Below are 26,304 nucleotides of genomic sequence, written 5' to 3'. Positions count from 1 at the left end.
GAACTGTCAAAACACTGCGCGCGCTGTGAGAACAGAGCGAGGAGAACCGAGTCTCTCTGAAGTGGAAATACAGCGAGAGCGAGGCTCGCGCTCAAATCTCTGCACGAGGTGAGTTTACCACACACTCCTCTCCCCGCTCTTTAGGAAGTTTCTACAGCTTTACTGAGGTGTCCTGTGGTGTAACGCAGACAGATAGTAAACAGACCTGAGTGAGAAAAGCGCGTGAGCTGATTTACGCTGCAGAAATGGCTCATTTCAGCTATTTATGTTTCTTTTACACTGTAAACAACTTACTAGGATGTTGCGTAAGCACGTCGTCTAGCCTGTAGTGCTGTAATGAAAAGAGGCGTTGGTTTGAACTCCTTGAGCTTTGCTTTAATGGGCACCTTTAAGTGAAACTGGACTGAAGTGCTGTTTTCACACTGTCGTCCTGTGGTGTGACACATAATAGGTGTTACTGAAATGTTCATTTAGTTCTGTTTTCAAACTGTGGTCCTGCAGTGTGACCTATATTAGGTGTTACTGAAATGTTCATTAAGTTCATTAAGTGCTGTTTCCACACTGTTGTCATGTGGTGTAACACACAGTAGGTGTTAATGAAATGTTCATTTAGCTCTGTTTTCAAACTGCCATCCTGCAGTGAGACACATATTAGGTGTTACTAAAATGTTCATTAAGTTCATTAAGTGCTGTTTCCAGACTGTTGTCCTATGGTGTGACACGTATTAAATGTTACTGAAGTGTTCATTAAGTGCTGTGTTTACATCATTGTCCTGTGATGTGACACACATATTAGGTGTTACTGAAATGTTCATGAATTTTATTAAGTGCTGTTTCCACACTGTCGTCCTGTGGTGTGACACACATATTAGGTGTTACTGAAATGTTCATTAAGTTTATTAAGTGCTGTTTCCACACTGTCGTCCTGTGGTGTAGCACATATTAGATGTTACTGAAATGTTCATTAAGTACCACTTTCACACATTATGTACTGCTTTCATCCTGTAGTCTAAACTTCAATAAGTGTGACTAAAATGGTAGTTGAAATTTCCCTCTAGTCCTGTGATGTAACACATAAGTGTTACTGAAATGTTCATTTAGTACTGTAAACGTATTTTTGTCCTGTGGTCTAATGCTCCCTGAAATCTGTCATTGAAATTATCATTGTGTGTTGTTTCCACCCTCTAGCTCTGTGGTGTGACACTCATTATTTGTTACTGAAATGTTTTTTTTAACTACTGATTCCACACATTATCTGGTGTAATTTCTAAGTGTGACTAAAATAGGTATTTTGTGGTGTTTCAATTCTCTAGTCCTGTGGGGTAACACATACTGGGGCTGTGTCCTAGACATGGATTATCCTAATCTTGCACTACATAGCATTTTGAAAAGAGACTTTCTGTTGAAAGGAAAGTAGTCTACAACTGGGCTTAATTCCTGTCCAGGAACTGCTCCATTAAGTGTAACTAAAATGTTATTTAAATGCCGTTTTCACACTGTCGTCCTGTGGTGTAACTCTGTGTAAGTATAGCTAAAATCCTGTTTCTACACTGTCGTCCTGTCCCGTAATGCTCTCTAAGTGTTGATAAAATGTTAATCACATACTGTTTCCACGCTGTCGTTGTGTGGTGTGAAGCTCTTTAAGTTTAACTGAAACTGGCATTTTGTTTTGTTTCCTCCCTCTAGTCCTATGGAGTAAAACTCATTAAGTGTTACTGCAATGTTTATTAAATGCTGTCTTTGCCTTGTGGTGTGACACATATTCCACACATGCTGTCGTCCTGTGGTGTAATGCTCCCAATGGTAGATAATGCATTCACATATTATTTGTTAATGTTTGTACTCTGTTGTCCTGTGGTATGACACTGAGTTACTAGAATGCTCATTAAGTGCCACTTCCACACTGTCGTCCTGTGGTGTAGCTCATTAGGTGTAGTAGAATTCATACGTTGAAAAGACAGCATCTGTAGACATTTACATATACATTTAAATGACCTCGATTCATGTTGACAAAGTAAATCAGTGGATGCCCACCTCTCTGCTCAGAGCTTGGTGATGTATGTCCCAGTCCTCACACGTTTGTTGTAATTCAGGACTTTGTACTCAGGGTTCGAGGATTAGGCATGAAAGATATTCAGCAGCCCGGATTGAACTGATTAACCGAATGTTTTCATGTGGGCTGCTTTTTTTTGGTGCAACCAGAGGAAACATTGCCTAAACAGACCCAGACAAACTGGATTGGGTACTGCAGGAATGTTACTCTGAGAATGACAGTTCTTTAGTCTTACAAGTACGTTGTATGTGTCATATATACACAGTACAGAAGGCCAAGGACATCCATACAATAGGGCTGATGTTATGACAAAAACACGTATCTCAATATTGTATGGATAGCTTGATTGGGCACTAGGAAGTTTTGTCCATGGGCTCCATATTGGCTCCACATGTGGATGTCAGTAATGGGACCAGAAGTGGTTAAACATGAGCCCTGTTTGGATTGTACCCTGCACATTGTGGCCTAGATGGGAAGCTCATGCTCTCTAAAATCAGTATTGGTGAAATAACCTTGGTTTTTAATCACAGTTTTCATGCGTCTTGGCATGTTCTCCTCCACCAGTCTTACCACAGCTTTTGGATAACTTTATGCCACTCTTGGTGCAAAAAAACAAGCAGTTCAGCTTGGTTTGATGGCTTGTGATCACTCATCTTCCTCTTGATTATATTCCACAGGTTTTCAATTAGGCAAAAATCTCATTTTTTAAGTGGTCTCTTATTTTTTTTTTCAGAGGGTTCAAAAAGCAGGGCGGGTTTGGGGTAAAGTTGACCCTAAAGTTAATAGGAGGGTAAAATGTGTTCATGCCGGTTGGTTACATGTTATTAGGCAAAATAGTCCCAGTCTCAGTGTTTTTACACCACTGTTGAACCATTATATAAAAAATAATAAATATCACACATGAAGGTCAGAAGGCATGAGTAGGTTCGTTGGTGTGTTTTGATAGTAAATAAAATGGCTATGTTAGTGCTGTAATCATGGTGTCACCTGACTTCTGTTTGCCACCAAATGGAATCCAAGGTAAAGATAAAAGGTAAAAATTTTCTAATAAAAAATTTACATTCTCATTCCAAGACTGTAACATGACATTAAAACTAGTGAGCAATGTGGGACAAAATAGTACAAATCACAATATTTAGAGACATTTTTAAATGACACAATATTTATTGCAATAGATCCTTAAATAACTTTTGTTCACATGCTAACCAAAACATATTCAGTACAGTATTTTTTTTCAAAAGATCAGTAGTCTTTAAGCACTAGCCATTAAGATATTTAAAAGGTGCTCAGAAAGGAATATTGTGTTTCAAAGCAATACAAAACCACAATACGATAAAATTAGAGGTGTGCCAATAGCATTGTTCTAATTTTTGTAACAATAAAAAAAAACTCAATATCGTGATTAAAAAATGGTATTCTGTTTTAAAGTGGGCTATTTTTTTCTTATATAGTGTGAAGCTTTAAGGACATATTTATACAATTTTTTATGTTTGTACAATTGTTAACGTTTATATGCAAGTACTAAACATTTAGACTGTTTTGTTTACTTTTTACAAAATAGACAAATGACAATTTTTTTTCTGGTGAATGTTTAAAACTCTTGTTTTATGTAATTTTTAAACAAAAGTATTATTGGTTACTTTTTACACAATAGACAGATGTTAGCAGATTCTTTTGTTTCTACTGAATCTTTAAAATATTTAGTTTTGTGTTAGTTTAGTTTAGTTTCTATAATATTTAAAGAAAATCTTTTGACAATAAAAAATATTGTGATCATTTTCATCTGTTTTGTAAACAATAGTAACATATCAAAACTAATAAAATGTAACAAAATATAATGTAGTAAAATGTACAACAATATTAAAGTGTAGACTATTTATTCAATGCATATAAACTGCTAATATAAACAATTATACCAAAATGCCATTAAAGTTTCTGTAACAATATAAAAACTCAATATTGTGATAATAACGACATAATGTTTTAAAGCAGGTTATTTTGTATTTGTTTTGCTATTTACTGTGAAGCTTTAAGGGTATTTTTCTACAATTGTTTATATTTTAAGTTTATATGCATGCACTAAACATTCTGCACTTTAGTGTAGTTTTTTGTTTATTGATTTATTTGAATATTTTTAATTTATACAAAATTAGTCTTTTAACTTTTATTTTTGTACAATATAGACAAATGACAAAATATTTATTGTATTGAATGTTTAAAACTCTTTTTTGAGTTTTTTTTTTTGTTGTAATTTTTAACCCAAATTATTATTGGTTACTTTTTTTTACTGAATGTTTAAAATCTTTCTGCTCGGCAACATTGTAAATGAGGGTCATCCTCAATGTTTTTCCAGAGTGAAAATAAAGGTTGATTGATTGATTGATTTTGGTAGTTTTGTAGTATATTATTTAACAGAATAAAATATTTTGACAAGAATATTGTTATCACAAAAATATTTTGTCATTCTTTAGTTTTGTAGACATACCATAACTAATAATAATGTAACCAAATAAAATGTAACGCAGCAAAATGTACCACAAAATTAAAGTGCAGGATATTTAGTGAATGCATATAATCTGCAAATGTAAACAAAACACAAATGCCATTAAAGTTTCACAGTAAAATCAAAACTATTTAAAAATATACTGCTTTTCGACAAATGCCGGTATTATGATGTGGATTTATGATAAGATATGGCACATCTGTAATTAAAACAAACTGAATTTCTGGAAAATTGAAGAAATTCTCCTTTAAGAATGTAGAGCCGTTTCAGCTCATCCAGATATATCAATAGTTTCTTTGAGTACAGTGGCCGGGGTTGTGTCCTTAAGGTTTAATCAGTAAATTCCACTGATATTACCTTACGTTATCTTCAATGAAAGGCACGTTATCAGATGCTGGTTGATGGACTCAGCACTTTTCTGCCAATATCCTGATCAGTCAGGGTTTGCTTAATAACTGTACTGTTACTTAAGCAGTAAGAGGGGCTGTATAGTCGAGCCAGAGGGCAGCTTGAGAGTGATAAAACACATGATCAGAGATAAGTTCTTGATAAGTAAAGCCAGTTGCGTAATATTTATTACATTCCTAGCAGTTTTGTTGTTGTCTTTATTGTAAAGTTGTGCTTTGTGATAAGTCAGGTCTGTTTTTTCACTGCTTTGCTGTGTGAAATCTGTCTGTGTTTCTGTGCAGCACAGCTAGTGGAATAGTTCTTTTATAGGGGCACAGGATTTGTGGTATGGAAATGAGGAGCCGCTGCCTAGCTAACACACTTGCAGACTCCACAAGCTCTCCTGGGAGGGTCTCTATCTTCCATTGCCCCGTCCGGTCTGCTCCCAGGGTATTTCTTCTTCTCTTTTAGGATATCTTTTTGTTAGCACACCCTGCTGCACCAGGCTAACTGTGATTTCTGATAATGCTGCTTTGATGGGTTAGCTGTCTCCAGGCTAAAAGGGGCTTACAAAAAAAATAAACTACAAAAAATGAAAACAAAATATCTATTTATTTTTTCACCACAAAGTTCTCAGACTTTAAAGTACTGTTCACTCAGTGCTTGTTTGAACAATATTCTGCCAACATTCTGCTTTAAATTTCCACAAGCTAACTGCTGCTAAATGAGGTAACATTAGCCAGCAAACCTATTTTACAGTACCTATAGTACTATTTTTACAATACCTACAGTATTTTTCACATGATAAGGCACACTTAAAATCCTTCAATTTTCCTAAAAATTGACAGTAAGCTTTATAATCCAGTGCGCTTTATGTATGAATTTTACCAGTCAGGTTGGAAAAAGCAGTAAATCCCCTCCGCTGAAGTACAGTGTTATACAGGAGTCTTGAGACTGAGGCGGTATTAGTATTACCCAGTATCCGCGCTAAGCGCTAGCTCTTTTGCTGTTCAGAGGTGAGTATATCTGACTGTAACCTCCTGCTAACCCCGGCGAGCAATGCTGGAGCAGAATTAGCACTACCTGCTACCCGCATTAAGCTTTAGTTAGCTCCTTTGCCATTCAGAGGTGAGTATTATCGACCTGTAGCCAGCACGTTTAACGTGTTAAAACAAGTTACATGGGATGAACCGCTAGATAATATTATCACCGTATCACTCAGGGTTCCTCAGTGTAGTGCTGTTAAGGCGGCATTTACTAGCGGCTACTGCTAGCAGTTAGCTGCTAATGCTAATGCTGCGACAGTGAAAATCTTACTGTAAAAAAACAGAAGCGATTTACGAACCCAAATAAACGGTTTTCAGTCTTCAACATTACATTTACAATGTAAAAAAAACATAAAAAGATAGAAAACACATTGAATGAGAAGAGGTTTGTCTGGTACTGTAGGTTTGTTTGCCATTGTTTGTCGACTGTTGTTTAGCTTAATGCTGTGTTTCTATTTGTGCTTTGAATGTAGAAATTAAGTAGAACACACTTACAGGTCGATTTCCTGCTAAGAAAGTGGCGCCTTACCAGCCCTGAGTTCAGAATAAAAATGTCAGTACCGCACCTAAACCTAAGCAGTAAAAGCTGTAGTATTATACATTTATTATGCCTTTTATCTGCACAGTACTGTCCTGGTTTTATCTGCATCTTTTCATGGTGTTTTGATTATCAAAATAATGCATACAATGCATGGTATCATCTGATATTGTTAATAATGCTAACCTGGGCCCGTGCTAAAATAAATAACTTAGTTAAAAGACTATTGTTATTTAATTGATGACAGACACTATAAAAGTAAATACAGTAAATAGAAAAACTATAAAATAGCTTTCATAAAAAAATATACAGTGGACTGCTTTCAAGAATACTGCTAATAACACTTTATAGGATTTTTTTTTTATTGTGCCAAAAATGTTTGTGATAGTATATGGCACTTTCCAACACCACTGCTACACTCACAATCTTATTTTTTATTCATTTTTTAAAAATTATTTATGGCTTATAAATTACTACTATGCAGGTTATTACCGGAGTGCATTTTAAGGTAAAAATCAAATATTGTCCATGGGTTTGTTTTTGTGAAATTGTTTGGATTCCGGAGAAATGACACTTAACACTGAAGTTATTTATATTAAAGGCATTTTAACAAGCAGGCATTTTTGGCAATTTTCTGATATTACACATTTATATATTTAGGACTCTATCAAGCATTACATAAAAATGTTTCATGTTTAATAAAAGATGTTCTAATTGTAATTGTAATAGAAAATATATTTAAAGTTTGAAGTAAATCTGCAACTATCAAAATACAATAAATACAAAAAAAAAAGATTTTAGAATCAATATTTTTCTCAATACAGTTCATACATTTCATATCCTACAATCCTTTAAATCCTTCAACTTTACAGTTGTCTAGTTTTTATGTCTATTTTTAAATGTAAGAATTAGGGGTTGATTCCTGTTACTGATCTGAAATGATTAAGTGGAGTAGATTGGAGGCAGCTTCTCGAAGTGTCCTGTAGGAGTCTTCTCCAAAGCCATTCAAGTTTTAAAAATTTCACCAGCTTCTTTTACTGCAAAGAAAAAGGGGTTTGTGTCATCTACGCTTGTGGCTCATAAACGGTCCAAGGCCTGTTAAGGGGTTTAATATGTGCATCATGAGTTTTTGGTGTTTAAATATTAATTCTAATACTTTAACACTATGCTTTCCACTATGATTTCACATCATATCATTTGTATACATTGCCCAGCCATATTTTTTTGGAGATACAAGCTTGTATTTAGACAGTGACCGCTTTATGAATATTGAGTAGATGGGCTCCTCAGAGAGGCACCTCACTGATTGTGTAGCTCCAGGGCCTTTGCTAGTCTTGACATGGCCCTGCTGATAACACTGCCTGACTATGTTTACTTGAACACAATAGCCTGACTCAGTTCCTAGACCAAGCAACTGGACCGAATCAAAACACTTACACGACCTGCATTAAAGACTAGACCATTCACAGTATTGTATTTGAGCACACCTTGTACTTATATGCATCAACACTGCATCAAGAACTATCATTCAACAATATCTCATTTGAGCAAGTGATTATTTTGGCACAACTTTGTGAATTTCCACTGTGCATGAACAAATGCCATTTAAAACTTTTATTGTGCAAAAAAGAAGTCTGGAGTAGTGATCGACCAGTATGGGTTGTTTGATGGCTTATGCCGATTTTTGATAGCAGTATAGGCGGATGGCCGATATGTAAAGCAGATATCTGCAAAATATTCTTGCAGATATATTTTTGCAACTAATAAAATAAAATAATAATAATGATGATATTAATACTAATAAAAAAAGACACAAAAATACTGAACTTAAACATTTTTTTTTAACACAAACTACTCTTCTTTGCCTTTTTCTCCTGTCAATGAAAGCTAAAAAATTAGCCTTAGCAAACGCATCCAGCTGGAAATACTAAATATTGCTGAATATCAACTTGGGCGTATGTTTAAAGAGAAGCAAGTAACAGTAAGTGAAAGCTGAAGGAGAGAAAATAATTCTTACCATTTTCTCTGATAACACAGCATGTAGCTGCAGTAGTACAGGAAGCTTGTTCTCCTGTACCTGTGAGTTCACTGATGTCTGCCTGAAAGATGGCTAAATGGATGCAGTGGGCGCTCTAACAGCCAGATTGACAGAGCTGCCCACAGCATTGCCTGTGTGCATTGTGTAAATATCAGCCTCTTGCACTCATATATCGGCCGATGCCGATTCTCTAAAACATGTCAAAAATCGGCCCAATTAATCGTCTGGCTGATATATCGGTCAATCCCTAGCCCAGAGGTGACTTTGACTATTCTGGTTTCAAAGGCATCTGACCCATCACTTTGACCATCACTTAGTGGAAATGTGTATTGTTGTCAGGTAAATCACTATTCCAGAAGAAATTGATGTTATGAGCTCTAGACCAAAGGTGAAAAGCTTGACCAGACTTTTAAAAACAAGTCAGAGAAACAGTTTGCCTAGAGTGTGACTGCTGTTACAGAGACATCCATGCATTTCCCAACAAGACAATTCAAAACTACATGCTGCATCACTACATCAACTTCAGAGAAAGCAAATACAGTGACTGGACATCCTGCAGTCAGGACCTGTCCCCAGTTGAGAATGAGTGGAAAATTTTGAAACTATATCTGCAACAACACCCATCATGTTCTGTTGGACACCTTAAGACTTGTTTGCAGGAACAATGGGACAAAATAGCACCTGAAACACTTTATTGCTTGGTATGCTCAGTACCACAACACCTTTTACAAAGTGAGAAAGGCTTTACCGTCCCAACTTTTTTGGAATGTGTTGCAAATTCCAAATAATTAAAGTCAAACACAACATTTAGGGGTTTGTTTTGGCTGCTGACGGCCATACCCCATGCTTGGAGATTGGAAGGCGTCCTTGTTTTCGAGGCCTCAAGGTTAGCAGTGTGGCTGCTCCGCCGCTCCGACCCTCCTTTTCAACATGGCTGTGATGTAAACCCCCTCGGGTTATTGATGGCTGCAGTGTTTGTTTGCTCAGCTCTGCTGGAGAAATATATGGATTGAGGTCCTCCTGTACCTTCCAGGACTAAAATGAAGAGCCCATGTCACCAAGGACACGCACGAGTACCCTCCTGGGCTCAACCCCCCAATCCCACACCCACCCCGTCCAGGTCGCACCTGCTTAGCACGATCCATCGCCCTTGAGGACGCACGTGTTTTAAGTGACTTTTCCCCCCGTTTCACCCCTTTGCTTCTCATCTGGTGTTGACAAATCCCCTGCTGCTGCTCCATTTATCCAGCTGATGGGTTCTTATAGCATACAGCTGATAGTCGGCGAGCTGTTTTATTGTCTTTTGCACCAGTTCTAGCAGGATGACAAATAACGCTTGATCTCTTGGTGGAATATTTACACCCCTCCCGCCCCTCACCAAAGCACAGTTGGGTAGATTGCCTCGTACGAATGCTCTGTTATGCCTGGCCTATACTACAGGATTAAACAATCTTAACCTTAAGAATATTAAAATCGTAATGTTAGAAACATCAGAGAACCCACACATAAAGATTATTTTAATGTCTTTAATAGTTGTTTGTCATTGAACTCCCCACCATACACACCCTACCCTGAATTCTACCCTGAATGAAACACCACTCATTTTAAAATGCACATACAAATGGCGCTCTGATCCTCAAAACCTCAACAGAGTTTCTCACAAACTGTATGCAAACAAAGGATGTTGCCCACAGGACACTGCCCACAAGATGCTGTTGGTTGACTGTTCTTAGTCAAACAGTGACACTGAGGCGTTTACAAACTCCAGCATCCACTGGAAAAATCTGTTAACAGACTATCTCTCCCTAGAAACACTCTCACAACCAATCAGAACCACCGAATCAGACTCAGCCTGGAAACCTCTAACTCAAACACAACAGCAAAATACCTAATAAAATAATGCAAGATCAAGAATAGCTAACACAGAGCCCAGCCATACACATACACTTACAGACACTCACATATACATACATGCACAAACACACACACAAATGTAAATGAAAGGGCCAAAAATCAGACAAAATCAGCACACATGTTCATGTCTCTGTTTAGTCCAAACATACAAATAGATAGATATACTGTTTTTTATTTATTTATTTTTCTTTTTTTCTTCTTCTCTCTATCAGTCTTGCTTTTCATCTTCTTTTCTATTCGTTTTTTCCCTTTTATCTTATCTTCCCCCAATTATCCTCCTTTCTTCCTCCCCCAGCACCCTCCCCTGTATCTTACCCCCTTAACTATACTTACAAAAGACAAAAAAAAAGAGAATAAAAACACAAAAACAGAAACTAGTGAATGTTATAAATAATCAAATAAATAAACAATAAAGTATTAATAGTTCTCCGAAGAAGAGGAGGGGTGGTGGTGGGCTAAAAAAAAAAAAAAACTCCAGCATCAATGCTGTGTCTGATGTGTGTGTGTGTATATATATATTTAACATTATTGTTGTATTTTTTTGTGTATTTTTCTACTGCCATAATGTCATGGCTCATTTCTCTTTTTTTTGCCTTGTCTGACATATTGTAGTCCATCCACAACTGCTAGTCTTAAATGCACAATTCCGCTTATAACCAGATTGGAACACTGCTTAACTGCTTATCGTTGTCACTTTTGAAGCTCCACAGTTTACTGATGACATGGTGATTCAAGTCAGTCAACCACAATTATTTTCTTTAGTGTTGTCAACTTTAGCACAAGGTTGACAATCCTCTCACTGCATTACCAGGAAGCTGATTGGCTGTAAGTTGCTCTATGTTGAACGGCGAACAGCAAGGATGCAACTATGCAAGGAAAACTCAGTTATATTTTAACCAGCAGACAGTCTCCTCATAAACCGCTTGTAACCAGTTTCGACAACACCTAAATTCTCCATCCCGACTGCATCCCATCTATGCTTTATTCTCGTCCTGTGTGCTATTTTTATTGTGCTCGTAAACACGTTTCATGTTTATGATTCACGGTCTGGTGGCCTAACTGCTCTGGGAGAAGATCAGAGGACTAGAGATTAGATTATAGACACCACACACAACAGGATAATCTGGGAATATGATCAACCTGAAATCAGTAGACTTTGCGATTGTCTCAATATTGGCCAGATTATCAGATTATTAGTAAGGCATTATTTAAGAAGAACCTAACAATGTGAAGTGACATAAGTTTTACACTTTTAAGAGCCAATTAATGGGGTAATTCCACAGTGAATGCCTTTAATTAGATATGTGTCTGGTGTTAGTACTGCTCTTCACAGATGGCGAGGGAAAGAAATTACCATAATTGCTAACTGCTCCGGAGTGTTTCAGTAGCAGGCCGCTGGCGAGTCCAGGGTGAAGAAAGACAGCAGGTTTTTCGCTCTGAAAGCTGCCTTACTCAGCATAAAGCCAGAGATTGATGTGGATGAAAAAGTGAGGAGGGCATTTTGTCAAGGTTAGCCCTTGTCAAAGATTTCGAATGATTTAGTAAGTGTGCCCACAGGACTCTTGACGGACCGTGGTGTATTTTCACCCCCCCACAACACCAACCTCCCTTTACGTACAGTATGAAAGCGGCCACCAGACAGATTGTAATGTGATCAGAGAATAAGTGCTTCATATATCATCATAAGCGTGCTCGGCGAGTCCTGATACGTCCGCACTTCATCAAATTTGAGTAGATGAGTCGTGTAAATCATCAAAATAACCAAATAAAACAAAATGAAGTGTCCACGCTAGGAACAGTTCTTAAAATGCAGTCTTGGGACCGCCAGGGGTCTGCGATGTACGGCCACTGGGGATGCAGTTTAATTCCGTGAGATGGTATAAAAAATTTGATATGGGCTGAAATATGTATTATATGAGTTATGCAACAACATCACTGTGATATTAAAATAAATGTATATAAATTTCAATTACAGTAAGTACATCAAGTCTGATTCTAGAGAGAACAGGGACAGCACACCAAACTCTAACCAAATTGTCCTGCAGATTCCCGCAGACAAAGCCGTGACTGGGCTGGGACAATTAATTGATATTGCAGTATATTGTATCGATAGGTAACGTCAACTATATATACAGCTCTGTAAAAAAAAAAATTAAAGATAAGTGTAAATATGTGTTTCTTAGTGGTACTTAGAGTTGAACATACTGTAGTTTGTCAGTTGGATGTTCAGGTTGAAATTGGTGTTACTAATGTATTTGTATCATTGTGACATAATAGAGTACACAAACTTTGGCATTCACAATTTCAATCAAGGGACTTTTCAGATTCAACCCTTCTGCAATGCCTTTACACTAAGAGTCTGAACATTGCTGCACTGATTTGGTTGCATTCAGCCTTTATGAGAGCATTAGTGAGGTAAGGTACTGATGTTGAATGATAATTACTGACCCATCAGCTTGTTTCAGGGGTATCGGATAGAGTTCTAGATGTCTTGATATTTTGGTTTCTTATTCTAATTAATGTAAGGAAAATATTTTGGCTTTATTATTTCTTTAGTTTGTTGTATCCAAAAAAGTGTAATATCATATTTTTTGCACTATGAGGCACACCGGATTATAAGGCACACCATCAATAAACGTCTATTTTCTGGTCTTTTTTTTTATTCAGAAGGTGCACCGGATTATAAGCATTAGTTTTAAAGTCAAACTAGTGCTGTAATGATGTTAATCTATGCAGATTTCTCTCCTGAAAACTGTTTTGGATGAGTAAAGCCCTTCCATTTATCTACAGTAAGCTTAGATTTCCAGATTTCCACTCTGGCTAGCCAGACAGTGCTACACTGAGGAACCCTGAGTGTTCCGGTAACACAGGGTGATATTAGCTAGCGTTTTTGCCCACTTAACTTGTTTTAACACTGTTAAAGGTATGGTACAGTCCAGTTAGCGGGTAATGCTAATGCTGCTCCAGCAGTGCTAGCCAGGGTTAGCTGCAGGCGACAGTTCAAAATACTCACTTCTGAACAGCAAAAGAGCTAGCGCTTAGCTTGGTTAGCAGCTAATGCTGGAGAAACTTCACTGAAACTCCTGTATAACTCTGTACTTCAGCAGAGTGGCTTTACTGCTCCTTATAACCTTACAACAAATTTTAAGGCAGATTGACAATTTATTTGAAAACTAAAGAATTTTAAATGCGCCTTATAGAGTAAAAAAATCACTGTCACTTGCTAGGCCTTGCAAGCTTTTGGAGATATTGTCCCTTAGGTCTGTAACCAAGAGCCTCTGTTTCCTTTTGACTGAAAAACTCAATGAAAAGTCGATTATTTCTGCTTCCTTTTATGCTACATGCTCTGCATCTAATAACCAGCAGGCGCTTGGGGAAGTTCGTCCATTCACGAGACAATCGCAGGGTTAATTACATTATTAATTACTTTCCTCTCCGGGGATGGGAGAAGAATAATTCTTGATGAAGGGCCACTCCCTCAGTTCCGTTCCCCAAGAGGAGAGCGCAATTTATGCACTGTTATTGGAGCAACAGCTCCTTCAACTCTTTATTTCTAATTATATTGTGTCATGGCTACTTGAGCATGTTATTAAATTGCATTGACTGTACATTATATCCATGCTACGGCACTCTAAGTTGAAGTGCAATCATATTAAGGTGGAAAGGTATTCTTCTCCTAATTTGCTACACAGTAATCATACGAGGCAGTTGTTAACACTAAGGTTACCCTGACTGACATTTGTGTTGCTGACATCATTTTGCGTGAATAATTGTCCCGCTTTGACAAGTAATAAGCTAAGCAATTACCATACATAATGGTTGTGCAGTACCTTTAGGCAGCGTATGACCTTAACTCAAGTTTTCCATGAGGTTATAAAATGCATTATACTGTATGTGCAAAGCTGTCCAAACAGCTCTATTCATCAGTCAATTCAGCCACTTTCAGCTCACGCAGCATCCCATAATATAACCTCTATAGAAAAAGCTCTGCCAACTGAATAAAATGTTTTGGAGAGCCTATGTTCACCAGAACCACTGCCATATATAGCTATAGCTATAGCTACCCAGCTAACAGAAAACATTTTAAGAGTGTTAATTATTGTCTAGCAAGTACCTTTACCAAAATAATATTCCATGAATGTTCTGTGAACATGTGACATGACATAGTAATGGTTTGCATCACAACATTATTAAAAGTTCCCAGCTCAATGAACACTAACGTTATGGAAACGTAAAAAAGTAACATTCCCAAAACTAAAAATATAAGCATTGACCCGTTTTGATGTTAACAGAACGTTTAAAGTGTAAAAGAAAAACGTTCTAATAATATCCAGTAAACTTTACAGATTTTAACATTCTAAGAACATTAACTGTAATGTTCAGAAAACTCTCTACCAACTTAAATTATTAGCTTGGTATCAGAAGCTGTCAGTACCTGACCTCACTAATGCTGTTCTCACGGAATGTACCCACATCTATGGCAAAGTTTTCCCAGAAACATCCTATTAATAACCAAATTTTGAAATGTTAGGTATGTGTGTAAAAACTTTTGTTCAAGGGTTTTCCATATCGTATCAGGCGCAAAAATATTGCCAAAACCCAATAAAAAAAGGTACAATAAAACCGTATTTATTTTGCTGTTTTTTAATTTTATTTTATTTGTCATTTTTATTCTATTTTCTCCCCAATTTACAAGGCCAATTACCCATCCCACTAATTAGGACTCCCTCTATTACTAGTGATGCCCCAACACCAGGAGGGTGAAGACTAGCACATGCCTCATCTGATACATGTGACATCAAACACCACCTCTTTTTCAACTGCTGCTAATGCAGCTTTGCGGAGTAGCATCACAGCGCACTCGGAAGAAAGCACAGCAATGGCAAGGTACATGAACAGGATTCGAACCGACGATCTCCTGATCATAGTGGCAGTGTTTAGACTGCTGGACCACTCTGAGGCCATTATTTTGCTGTTTAATTTATTTTACTTTTTTACTTCTTAAAATATGCTGTACTTTAGTTTGTGGTAGGTTTTTGTTGTTACATTACTTTATTTTGTTTTATTTTACTTATTTAATTGTAACATATTAGTCTTGGTAAGTTGCTGTTCATAAATGTATGACATTCTTATATTTTAACCATATTGCCAACTCCTAATTTGGACATGTAGTGTAGTTTGAGCTTGAGGAGCAACTTTAGCGTAGAATAGAGTGAAATGCAGCAGTGTTAATTATTTAAATCCGCTACTTCTGCCGTATGAAAGCGATTGCCAACAGAATGGGATGTTCCGGGGAGCCTAAGGTCACCATGCCTATTGCCAAGTGCTGAACAGAGCTGCTTAACAGGGACTGGACGTACAGAACCTGACTTTTCTAATGTTTTATTAAGGCTCCTGTGGCTAAATGTCATAAAAATCCTCACAGCAATGTTCTAACATTTTAGAATAAAACCTTCTAGTAAGAGTAGAGGATGTAATGGAGGACAGACTCTCTATTTATACTGTTGATTTCAAATGAAACATTGTACGATAAGGTCTCTACAAAACCTTTGGACAAAGCTTTAGCTTTTGTTACTGTTTTTCACAGGAAAGGTTTTTTTTATTTTGTTTATTTATATAAATAGAAATAATTTAAAGATAATTTAAACAGTGTTATTACTGACAGAAGTAGTAAACGGAATGAAGTCACATCTTTACATGTTCTAATGTACCTTCCCGTAATTAGCCAAAAAAAAAAAAAAGATCACTTGGTAGCTTTTATTTTATAGCAGTCTGTTTTTTAAATACACTATATTGTACACTATATTGTACTGCACTATATTGTATAAAATATGATCAAAGTTTTATTTCAAACATTTGATGAAAGCATAATATTAATGTACTTTTAATATATTTTAAGTAAGTGCATAAATTTGTAGTATATTAACATCATACTTACACATATCTCAATATATTTTAAGTACAATTAAGTATATATTTTTTCCATCAGGGGTGTTCTGGAGAGGCTAAAGTCACTCTGCTCAATGCTAAGTGTTGGATAAAGAAGTTTTTGTTCCATGCTTGCAACGTTAGCATAGCTTCAATTACCCTTTAAACACAGTCCTGGCTGCACTTGTTGACCATCTCGGGCTCCGCTCGGGCTGCTCCATAGCTGTCTAAACTGGAGCTGATGTGACACACAGCGTCTGTAATCCCTGCTGATGTGTTTACAAGTCCCAATCTTTAGTGCGTGACGAGAGGCAGACACCGTCCATGCTGGGCTTTCTCTAACAGCATGATACACCACCCCTCCTGCCTATGCACGCTCAGCGATGTGAGATTTAGATTGGATTAAACAATGACAGTCTGTTTTGACGCTAACCTTCTCTTCTGCTTCGTTCCACAGATCCAGCCAGATATGGATTAGGACTCTGACAAGCTGTCAGACCAAGACGGAAAGAGAGAGAGCTGACCGCTCTGGCCATCGTCACAAGACACCGGCCTGTGCTTTTACACTCCTGACTTAAGAGAAGACCACGGATGCCACTGTGCCTTGTTTATATTTAAATGGGACAGAGCAGTAGACTTTAGACACAGACTGACAATTTATTAAGTAAAAAATAAAGAAATAATAGAATTATAGAACATTAAGTACGTAGCAAATTAAATATATTTTAATTATTCAGACTTGTGAAGGTGGCAAAAAAAGAAAAAGAGACTTTAAAACATCATTTAAATAGGCAGGAATTAGTAAAAAGCTGTTAATAAAAAAAATCAATCTGCATCAGATTTCCTCAAAAAGTCTAAATTAAATTCTATCTATAATTCAGAAAACTCTGGTCAAAACTACTTACAAGAATCTTATATTTATTAGCTGTGATATGTGATATCCTGTACATCAGCACTTTTTATCCCACAGCTTTACTGATTTTTTTCACAAATTTAATGATTTTATATTGATATCTGTTCTCTCACTACAATACCCAGAATGCATTGCGCATGTATGTTATACAGCCACTGGAAAACCCAGCCCTTGCAATAAAAAAAAAAGAAAAAAAGTGGAAGCTCATAAATACAGATTAATAAATTCATTAAAAAAACATATTTGAAATACCCCACGCTCAAATTTCCTCAACATACTGCTTACATTTATTCAAAATTGCCTACCACCTTTAATATACCTCATCAGTAGGGGGTTCTCACAGCCTTCAATGTGGGAATTGTAGTTCTAGATGTAATTGTGTGATAAATTAATCAATAATTGGCCTTTCAGGGAGTAGCTTTAACTGCAGATTACCTTAATTAGGCTTAATTTAATGTCTGTTTGATTATTAAGTAACTTTTTATGTAAACAGCTATAATATATAACTGATATATTATTAAGTTTAGAGTAAAGAAATGTAACTAAACAGCAAATATTACCAAATTTCCCATTAAATATAAGAATTTACATCAGAAATAACTTTCAAACTTTCAAAGCGAAGTTCTCTTGAGTTGGACTTGGTCTCTCTTCGAGGGACATCTTCAGTTGGCCGTAATGGAGACGCCCTCCAAGAGCTCCAAGCTGGAGTGCCAGATCTGCTTCAACCCCTACAGCCCCCAGCACCGGCGGCCCAAGCTTCTGCAGTGCCGGCACACATGCTGCTCCGTTTGCCTGGGCCAGATGAGGCTGAACCACCGAGAGATCCGCTGCCCGTGGTGCCGGAGTGTCACCCACCTGCCCAGCAGCCTGTCCGTCTCCCAGCTGCCCGACGACCCGAACGCTCTGTCCATCATCTCTCTAACAAACCCGTCCGAACACGGACCTGTCTTCATACGACTGCCAGGCAATGGCTGCTACCTACTGCCTCTACCAGGAGATGTGGAGCAGACCCTGCTGCATGGTGAACCTGCATACCGCTTTGAGTACAAAGAAGCCGGCGAGGCAGGCCTTCCGGAACAAGGCCTGGTAGAGGTGGGCAAACTGCAGTAAATTACAGTAAATTGTAGTAAATTGCATATACTCTTTTGTTAAGGCCTGTCTATGAATTTCAAGGATATTAGACTCTATAAACATACTCAAACCCATTATAATGTATGTTTACAGCATTATAAACAATGTTGTGCATATTTTTAAAAAAGTACCGTATGTGTGTGTGTGTATATATATATATATACGTATATATATATATATATATATATATATACGTATATATATATATATATATATATATATATATATATATATATATATATACGTATATATATATATATATACGTATATATATATATATACGTATATATATATATACAGTTTCTTTGATTTTACAAAATTGAAAACCTCTGGAATATAATCAAGAAGAAGATGGATGATCACAAGCCATCAAACCAAGCTAAACTGCTTGAAGTTTTGCACCAGAAGCGTCAAAGTTATCCAAAAGCAGTGTGTAAGACTGGTGGAGTCACTTTCTCTCACACTCGCTCATTTACTCTCTCACTCTTAATCTCTCTTTTGCTGTCTCTCTTTTGCTTTCTCTCACTCTCTCTTGCTCTCTCTCTCTTTTTCTTGTTCTCTCATATTCTTGATCTCTCTCTCATTCTATTAGTCTCTCTCACTCTTACTCGCATTCTCTCTCTTTTTTGCTCTCTCTTTGTCTTTTGTTCTTTCTCATTCTCTCGCTCTCTCTCAAGCTCTCTTTCATTCTCTCGCGGTCACTCTCTCATTTTCTCTCTCTCCCATGCTCTCTCTCTCTCTCTTGCTTTCTCTCACTTGAATCTAATCAAGAAGAAGATGGATAATCACAAGCCATCAAACCAAGCTGAACTGCTTGATATCCAAAAGCAGTGTGTAAGACTGGTGGAGGAAAACATGCCAAGATGCATGAGAACTGTGATTAAAAACCAGGGTTATTCCACCAAATATTGATTTCTGAACTTAAAACTTTCTGAATATGAAATTGTTTTCTTTGCATTATTTGATGTCTGAAAGCTCTGCACCTTTTTTGTTATTTTAGACATTTCTCATTTATGTGCATTTGAAAATTTGGTTTGATCTAATATGCCAATATTTTAAATTATATTTCATTTAGAATTCTAGTGGCATTGTTTACTCCTGTTAATTGATAATGTTCATCCTGACTTAGTGCTGAAATGTGAACTGCAAATCATTCTACCTACAACTTACATTTTTATAAGCAGTTTTTTCTTTGGACCAGATTTATACTAAATTCACTTGCAGACAGCTGTCTTCTCTTGGCTCTGATGGCATTCACAGTGGTTTGATAGGTGGCAAAGAACAGCCTTTGTCACAAACTACACACTTCTCTACTTTATATACAATACTAATGAATACACTTGACATGGTGGTACACTATTTTTAACATGCTATGTGGTGTAGTAGTGTGTGATTTGGGATGCAGCCGGCGTCTTCAGCCCTCATTAAATGGGCCTCTGTGAACTGGCTGCAGTCATGTACAGCAGAGAGAGGGAGGCATGTCAGAACTGCTCTACTGGGAGTTAATGAAGGTTCAGGACCTTCCACTATAAACTCCATACTCTCATATCTAGCAAGCGAATGATATCATCTGCAGGAATTTGCAAATAACTGAAGTTAATGGAGACATGGCCTATTTTTTTAAACTGATTTAAAACCCTGTTTTAGTATGGCAAAGGGCTAAGGGCCCGTTCTTGGTAAATGGCAATCAAAATCCACATATTAATGAGCTCATGCATATTAAAGACCAGCATTCAGCAATTGTTATCTGCTACAAAACATGTTAGAGCAACACATCAGAAAGTAGAGTTACAAGGAAAATCAATACAAAAAAGAAGAAAAATCAATATAAAAATGTTTGCATTGGTAGAATTCTGAGAGCCGTAAAGTTTGAAAGAGCAAAGATACTTAAATAAAAAGACTATTTACACACACAGTACCTTCAGGGAGTTCTCAGGGCGCCGCCATCTTGAAATTAAGTCATTATAGTTCAACTGATGAGCACCAATGAACAGGTAGGATAGGGGAACAGATTTCAAAATATATTTTTAAAAAACCAAGGAAGTGACCAGATATTTTCAGCAATACTTTTCTCTCTTGTTTCTCTCATTCTCTTGCTCTCTCTTGTTCTCTCCCTCTCTCATTCTCTTCTCTCTTACTTTCTCTTCCGCTCTCTTTCTCACTCTTGCTCTCTCTCTTTTGCTTTCTCTCACTCTCTATTTCTTGTTCTCTCTCATATTCTTGCACTCTCTCATATTCTATTACTCTCTCTTGGTCTCTCTCACTCTTACTTTCTCATTCTCTCTCTCTCATGCTCTCTGTTGCTTTCTCATTCTCTCACTTTCTCTTTTGTTCTCTCTCATTCTTTCGTTTGCGCTCTCATTTTCTCGATCTCTCTCTTTCTCCCTCTCGCTCTCTCATTCACTCACTTTCTTTCTGTTTTGCTCTCTCTTTTGCTCTTTTCTCGCGTTCTCCCTTGCTCTCTCTCTCTTACTTGTTCTGTCATATTCTCTCTCCCTCATTTTCTCTCTCTGTCTCAAGCTCTATTTCATTCTCTGACTGTCATTTTCTCCCTCTCACTCTCTCTCTTGCTCTCTCTTCCTTTCTCTCTCTCTCATTCTCTTGCTCTCTCACTCTTGTTTTCTCTCTCATGCTCTCTTTTCCTCACTTTCTCATTCTCTTGCTCTCTTTTACTCTAATTTTCTGTCTTACTCTCATTTTTTGGCTCACTCTCCCTCTCTTTCTCATTCTCTTACTATCTCACTCTTGTTTTCTCTCTCATGCTCTCTCTCACTCTCTCTTTCTCTCTCTCTCTTTCTTTTGCTCTCTCTTTCTCTCTCTCATTCTCTTGCTTTCTCTCTCTCTCTCTCTCTCTCTCTCTCTCTCTCTCTCTCTCTCTCTCTCTCTCTCTCTCTCAGTTTTTGAGTACGAGTTTGAGTATATGAGCATAGTTCCAGGCAAATTCCAGGAATTATGTATTTATTTTTGTTGTCAGTTTTACAGCATTTGTAGCCAACATTTTCTTCACATAACTGAAGTGAAAGAAAACTTTCATTTGCTTTCTGATTTAATTGGAACTTTTTATGAATTGAAAATGATACATCCAAATAATAGAAAAAAGAGTAGTGCCACTTATTAGAAACATAAAAAAACATACCAATATAGTTATTTATGAATAAGCAAATGTGTTCCCATCTTATTGAAAACATATGAAAACATAGTGTCTCTCACCCTAGGGTCTGGAGATGGAGGAGGAAGAAGGGACGCTGAAGAGTTCGGCCTGGACTGGTTTCTGCACTGTCCTTCTAGTGGCAGTCATCCTTATTTTCCTTCTGGGCATCGTCCTGCACAACATGTCCTGCGTCTCCAAGAGGTTCAGCATCATTTCCTGTGGATGATGGGGCTCTGTGTGGAGTGGAACACTGATTCACATGTTCACTATTCACTATTAGGTGTCAGAGCTAATAGTGAACAGACTAAGAAGTAACCATGCAATGGCCAGAACAGTAGCCAAAGTACTGTTAGAACTCTGGACCTGGTCATCTCGTACCAAGTCACTCAATGTTCATTTTGGAATCAATGGTATTGATGGAGAGTTTGTACCAGCCTTTACTTGTAAAGGAAGACTCTGTACTAGATGCTGGAACATTGCTGTGTGGATCTGATTGTATTTGCTAGAGTTTAATTACTTTATGAGTGATTACATAAAATGTAATGTCTGCCAGGTGTTGGTGTTGATGGAGCTCCATCAATCAATAGAACAATCCAGAAGTTCTGCTGTCTCACAGCCCAATGCTGAGGGGCTTTATAGGCCCACAGTAGCCAGTGCTTGGCTTTGGGCATGGTGACCTTAGGCTCACCATTGTGAGGCTAATCTGGAGCATCTATGGGGGTTGTGTTTAGATTCACTGTGAGTTCTTGTGAATGCCAAGAAGGACCATGTTTAAGATGTTTAAGCATTAAACCAGTGATTTTTAATTGTTTATTTATTGATTTCTACAAGATATCTAATCATTTTTTTTTTTTTGTATGGTGGACCTACTTTGCATCGCCTAAAATGAGGACAAACTTTATTTTGTTCACAGGCTTTGTTGAGACAGCAGCTCATGTCCGATTTTCAGCGTCTAATTTGGATTCGGGCAGGAAAGGTTTCCTACAGTCTGAACACAAAAGATGGGGGTTAAAATCTGATGCAAATCAACAACAAAACTTAGTTAGACCAGTCACTTTTGATACGTTTGATATTAGAATGGGTTGGTGGGCAACTGTACCAAATCAGTGAGTAAATGTCACTACTAATCACATTAGTCTGACCATACTAATCACATTGGATCAGTTGTGAACACATAACTGAATCTGAACACTCAGTATCACTGATGTGAAGCACCACTTTTTTGTTGCACCAAAAGCCAATCTTCAGGCAGAATAAACAGGTAATTAGTTAGTGACCTGGTTAAGATTAGTTAAAATGTGGTGCTTTGTATTCCAGTGGCCTTGAGGTCCAGTTCCACCCTGTGTCATATATCCCTTTAGCCTCACCCCCATGACAGCCATGTTTCAATAAATGCTTATTTTAATGAATTGTGTTTATTTATGATTGCTAGATTCAGATTTCATCTTTGTGAATAAAGGCTAGGCTGAGTTTATAATGGAAGCACAGAGACATTGCCATCTTTGATTGGTTTGACAGTTTATTCATGAGTTTATAAGTTCAGCCAAGAAACATATGAAACATACGAGCCTTCATTTTGAATCATTAGACTGTTTATTGCATTGAATCATTGAAAACATTGTTTATTTATATTTTCTAGATTCAACTTTATGTTCTTGCCAATTACATTGTACAGTTTGATCAGAGCAGCTGAAGCTGAAGGAAAAACAACAGTAATGCAATTAGAAGGCTGAGCCTGGGAATAGCTAAAGAAATATATACAGCACAAGCATTCCCAGGCATCTGTATTATTTTAACATGATAGACTGTTTATTTATGATGTCTTTTGGGTTTGGATATTTAAACATTTAACAATGTTGATGGTGACCGAAATTAAACTAGATACACAGACATGTACATTTTAACAGACTGTTTATTACATAGAATTTCTGGTTTTCCTTTCTTGTACACAATAAATCCTGTTTTTTTGAGGTGTGAATAATTGGTAACACTTTATTTGAATGCTACTCGTATAAGGACCTAACTCATGCATAACGTCGCTGTCCAATGAAAAACACTTATCTCCAAAACAGCAACTTTACAGGACAGAGAAAAAACCTTCTAAACTTTTAGTGGAAGTCAATGTGAAAAGAGTTTATTACAGGTCATTTTGAAAAGTTTCCATTGGTCCGTTCATCAAGAAATTTTGGCACAGTGTAAGGGACAGTTTGTCTGTTCAAATTATGCAGTAAACTAAAAAACGACAAAAATGGAGATAAGTGTTTTTTTATAGGACAGTGACGGTAAGCATTGAATGATGAATCTGTTATGACTATATATATATACAGTTGTGGTCAAAAGTTTACATACACTTGTAAAAAAACATAATGTTATGGCTGTCTTGAGTTTTCAATAAGTTCTACAACTCTTATTTTTCTGTGATAGAGTGATCGGAACACATACATGTTTGTCACAAAAAACAGTCATAAAATTTGGTTCTTTCATAAATTTATTATGGGTCTGCTGAAAATGTCACCAAATCTGCTGGGTCAAAAATATACATACAGCAACATTAGTATTTGGTTACATGTCCCTTGGCCATTTTCACGGCAACTAGGCGCTTTTGGTAGCCATCCACAAGCTCCTGGCAAGCTTCAGGTCGAATGTTTGACCACTCTTCTTGACAGAATTGGTGCAGTTCAGCTAAATGTGATGGTTTTCTTGCATGAACCCGTTTCTTTAGCACTGTCCACATGTTCTCAATGGGGTTTAAGTCAGGACTTTGGGAAGGCCATTCTAAAACCTTAATTCTAGCCTGGTTTAGCCATTCCTTTACCAATTTTGATGTGTGTTTTGGGTCATTGTCTTGTTGGAACACCCAACTGCGCCCAAGACCCAACCTTCGGGCTGATGGTTTTAAGTTTTCCTGCAGAATTTGGAGGTAATCCTCCTTCTTCATTATCCCATTTACTTTCTGCAAAGAACCAGTTCCACTGGCAGCAAAACATCCCCAGAGCATAATACTACCACCACCATGCTTGACAGTAGGCATGGTGTTCCTGGGATTAAAGGCCTCACCTTTTCTCCTCCAAACATATTGCTGGGTGTTGTGGCCAAACAGCTCAATTTTTGTTTTGTCTGACCAGAGAACTTTCCTCCAGAAGGTTTTATCTTTGTCCATGTGATCAGCAGCAAACTTCAGCCGAGTCTTAAGGTGCCTTTTCTGGAGCAAGGGCTTCTTTCTTGAACGGCAGCCTCTCAGTCCATGGCGATGTAAAACACGCTTGACTGTGGAGACTGACACCTGTGTTCCATCAGCTTCCAAATCCTTGCAGACCTGCTTCTTGGTGATTCTTGGTTGACTCTTGACCATCCTGACCAATCTCCTCTCGGCAGCATGTGATAGCTTGCGTTTTCTTCCTGATCGTGGCAGTGACACAACTGTTCCATGCACTTTATACTTGCGTATAATTGTCTGCACAGTTGCTCTTGGGACCTGTAGCTGCTTTGAAATGGCTCCAAGTGACTTCCCTGACTTGTTCAAGTCAATAATTCGCTTTTTCAGATCCACACTGAGTTCCTTTGACTTTCCCATTGTAGCTTTTGTAGCTGAGTCTAATCACTGGGTCAAATGAGCCCTATTAAAATGGGCTCATGAGAAGTCAACAGCTGTAGTCAATCAGAATCACTTACAAGAAGTGAAGAGGCCATGACATGAAGCTAATTTGATTGACACAACTCGCTACATCACCAAAATTGACAAATTTTGTTGCTGTATGTATATTTTTGACCCAGCAGATTTGGTGACATTTTCAGCAGACCCATAATAAATTTATGAAAGAACCAAATTTTATGACTGTTTTTTGTGACAAACATGTATATGTTCCGATCACTCTATCACAGAAAAATAAGAGTTGTAGAACTTATTGAAAACTCAAGACAGCCATAACATTATGTTTTTTTACAAGTGTATGTAAACTTTTGACCACAACTGTATATATGAACTGCTAATGCCTCTAGTTACAGTGAATGAGATTTTGTTAATACATAAGATTATAATATCTTACATTCATAACACAGTTATAAGGCATCGCTGCCAAGTCATCACATTTGTAAAACAAATTAGAAAAAACTTACGATTTTCTATATTTAATATTTAATCTAATGCTAAGATTTAAGTGGCAGTTGTTATTATATATGGGAAAGAAATTTCTAAGAAATTATTATAATTATTTGGAAATAGGTACTAAGGCTCCAGCGGACTAAGGCTCTGCTCAGGATATGATCAGGAGATTGTGGGTTTTTCCCTATGTCACTCCCGATGTGAAGTTGTACAGCACAGCCATCTGTTAGCTGATGTATCAGAGCTGAGTCGCTGCGCTTTCCTCCGAGTGCTGTGCTGGCTACCCAGTAATGCTACATTAGCAGTTGCAGCAGTTCAAAGGAGGCAGTGTCTGACTTCACTTGTGATGTGGGGGCTGGGTGCAGCTGATTGGATGAGATAATCTGCCTAGCTAAATTAGGGAGAAAAGCCTGACACAATAATAATAAAATATAATAATAAAAATGTATTATTATCTATTATCTATTAAGTGTAATGTTTCAAAAGTAACAGTGAAGTTCATGCATTTTATTACCAAACCATTTCCATTTCCATCAAATTACAGTGTCAGAGCTCAGGTTTGTTTGCCTTTGACATAAAGTGAAACTACTACAGTCTAGT

General features: G+C 37.3%; 1 protein-coding gene across 1 annotated transcript; it reads left to right on the top strand.

Moving 5' to 3' along the window:
* On the top strand, positions 1 to 23,583 carry rnf152 (ring finger protein 152). The gene is made up of 3 exons (XM_022679138.2): positions 1 to 108; positions 16,865 to 18,412; positions 21,667 to 23,583. Exons 2-3 carry the CDS (start codon positions 17,996 to 17,998, stop codon positions 21,826 to 21,828), a joined length of 579 nt encoding a protein of 192 aa, XP_022534859.1. The 5' UTR covers positions 1 to 108; positions 16,865 to 17,995; the 3' UTR covers positions 21,829 to 23,583.
* The last annotated feature ends 2,721 nt before the right edge of the window (positions 23,584 to 26,304 follow it).

This window comes from Astyanax mexicanus, chromosome 4, assembly GCF_023375975.1.
Source record: "Astyanax mexicanus isolate ESR-SI-001 chromosome 4, AstMex3_surface, whole genome shotgun sequence".
NCBI lineage: Eukaryota > Metazoa > Chordata > Actinopteri > Characiformes > Acestrorhamphidae > Astyanax > Astyanax mexicanus.
The sequence above is the reverse complement of the archived record's forward strand: the minus strand, read 5'-3'. Positions and strand labels throughout refer to the sequence as shown.

Coding starts and splice junctions, on each gene's coding strand:
- rnf152 (XM_022679138.2), top strand. CDS start 17,996: ATGGAGACGCCCTCCAAGAGCTCCAAGCTGGAGTGCCAGATCTGCTTC. Junction 18,413..21,666: donor CGGAACAAGGCCTGGTAGAG/GTGGGCAAACTG, acceptor CTCTCACCCTAG/GGTCTGGAGATGGAGGAGGA.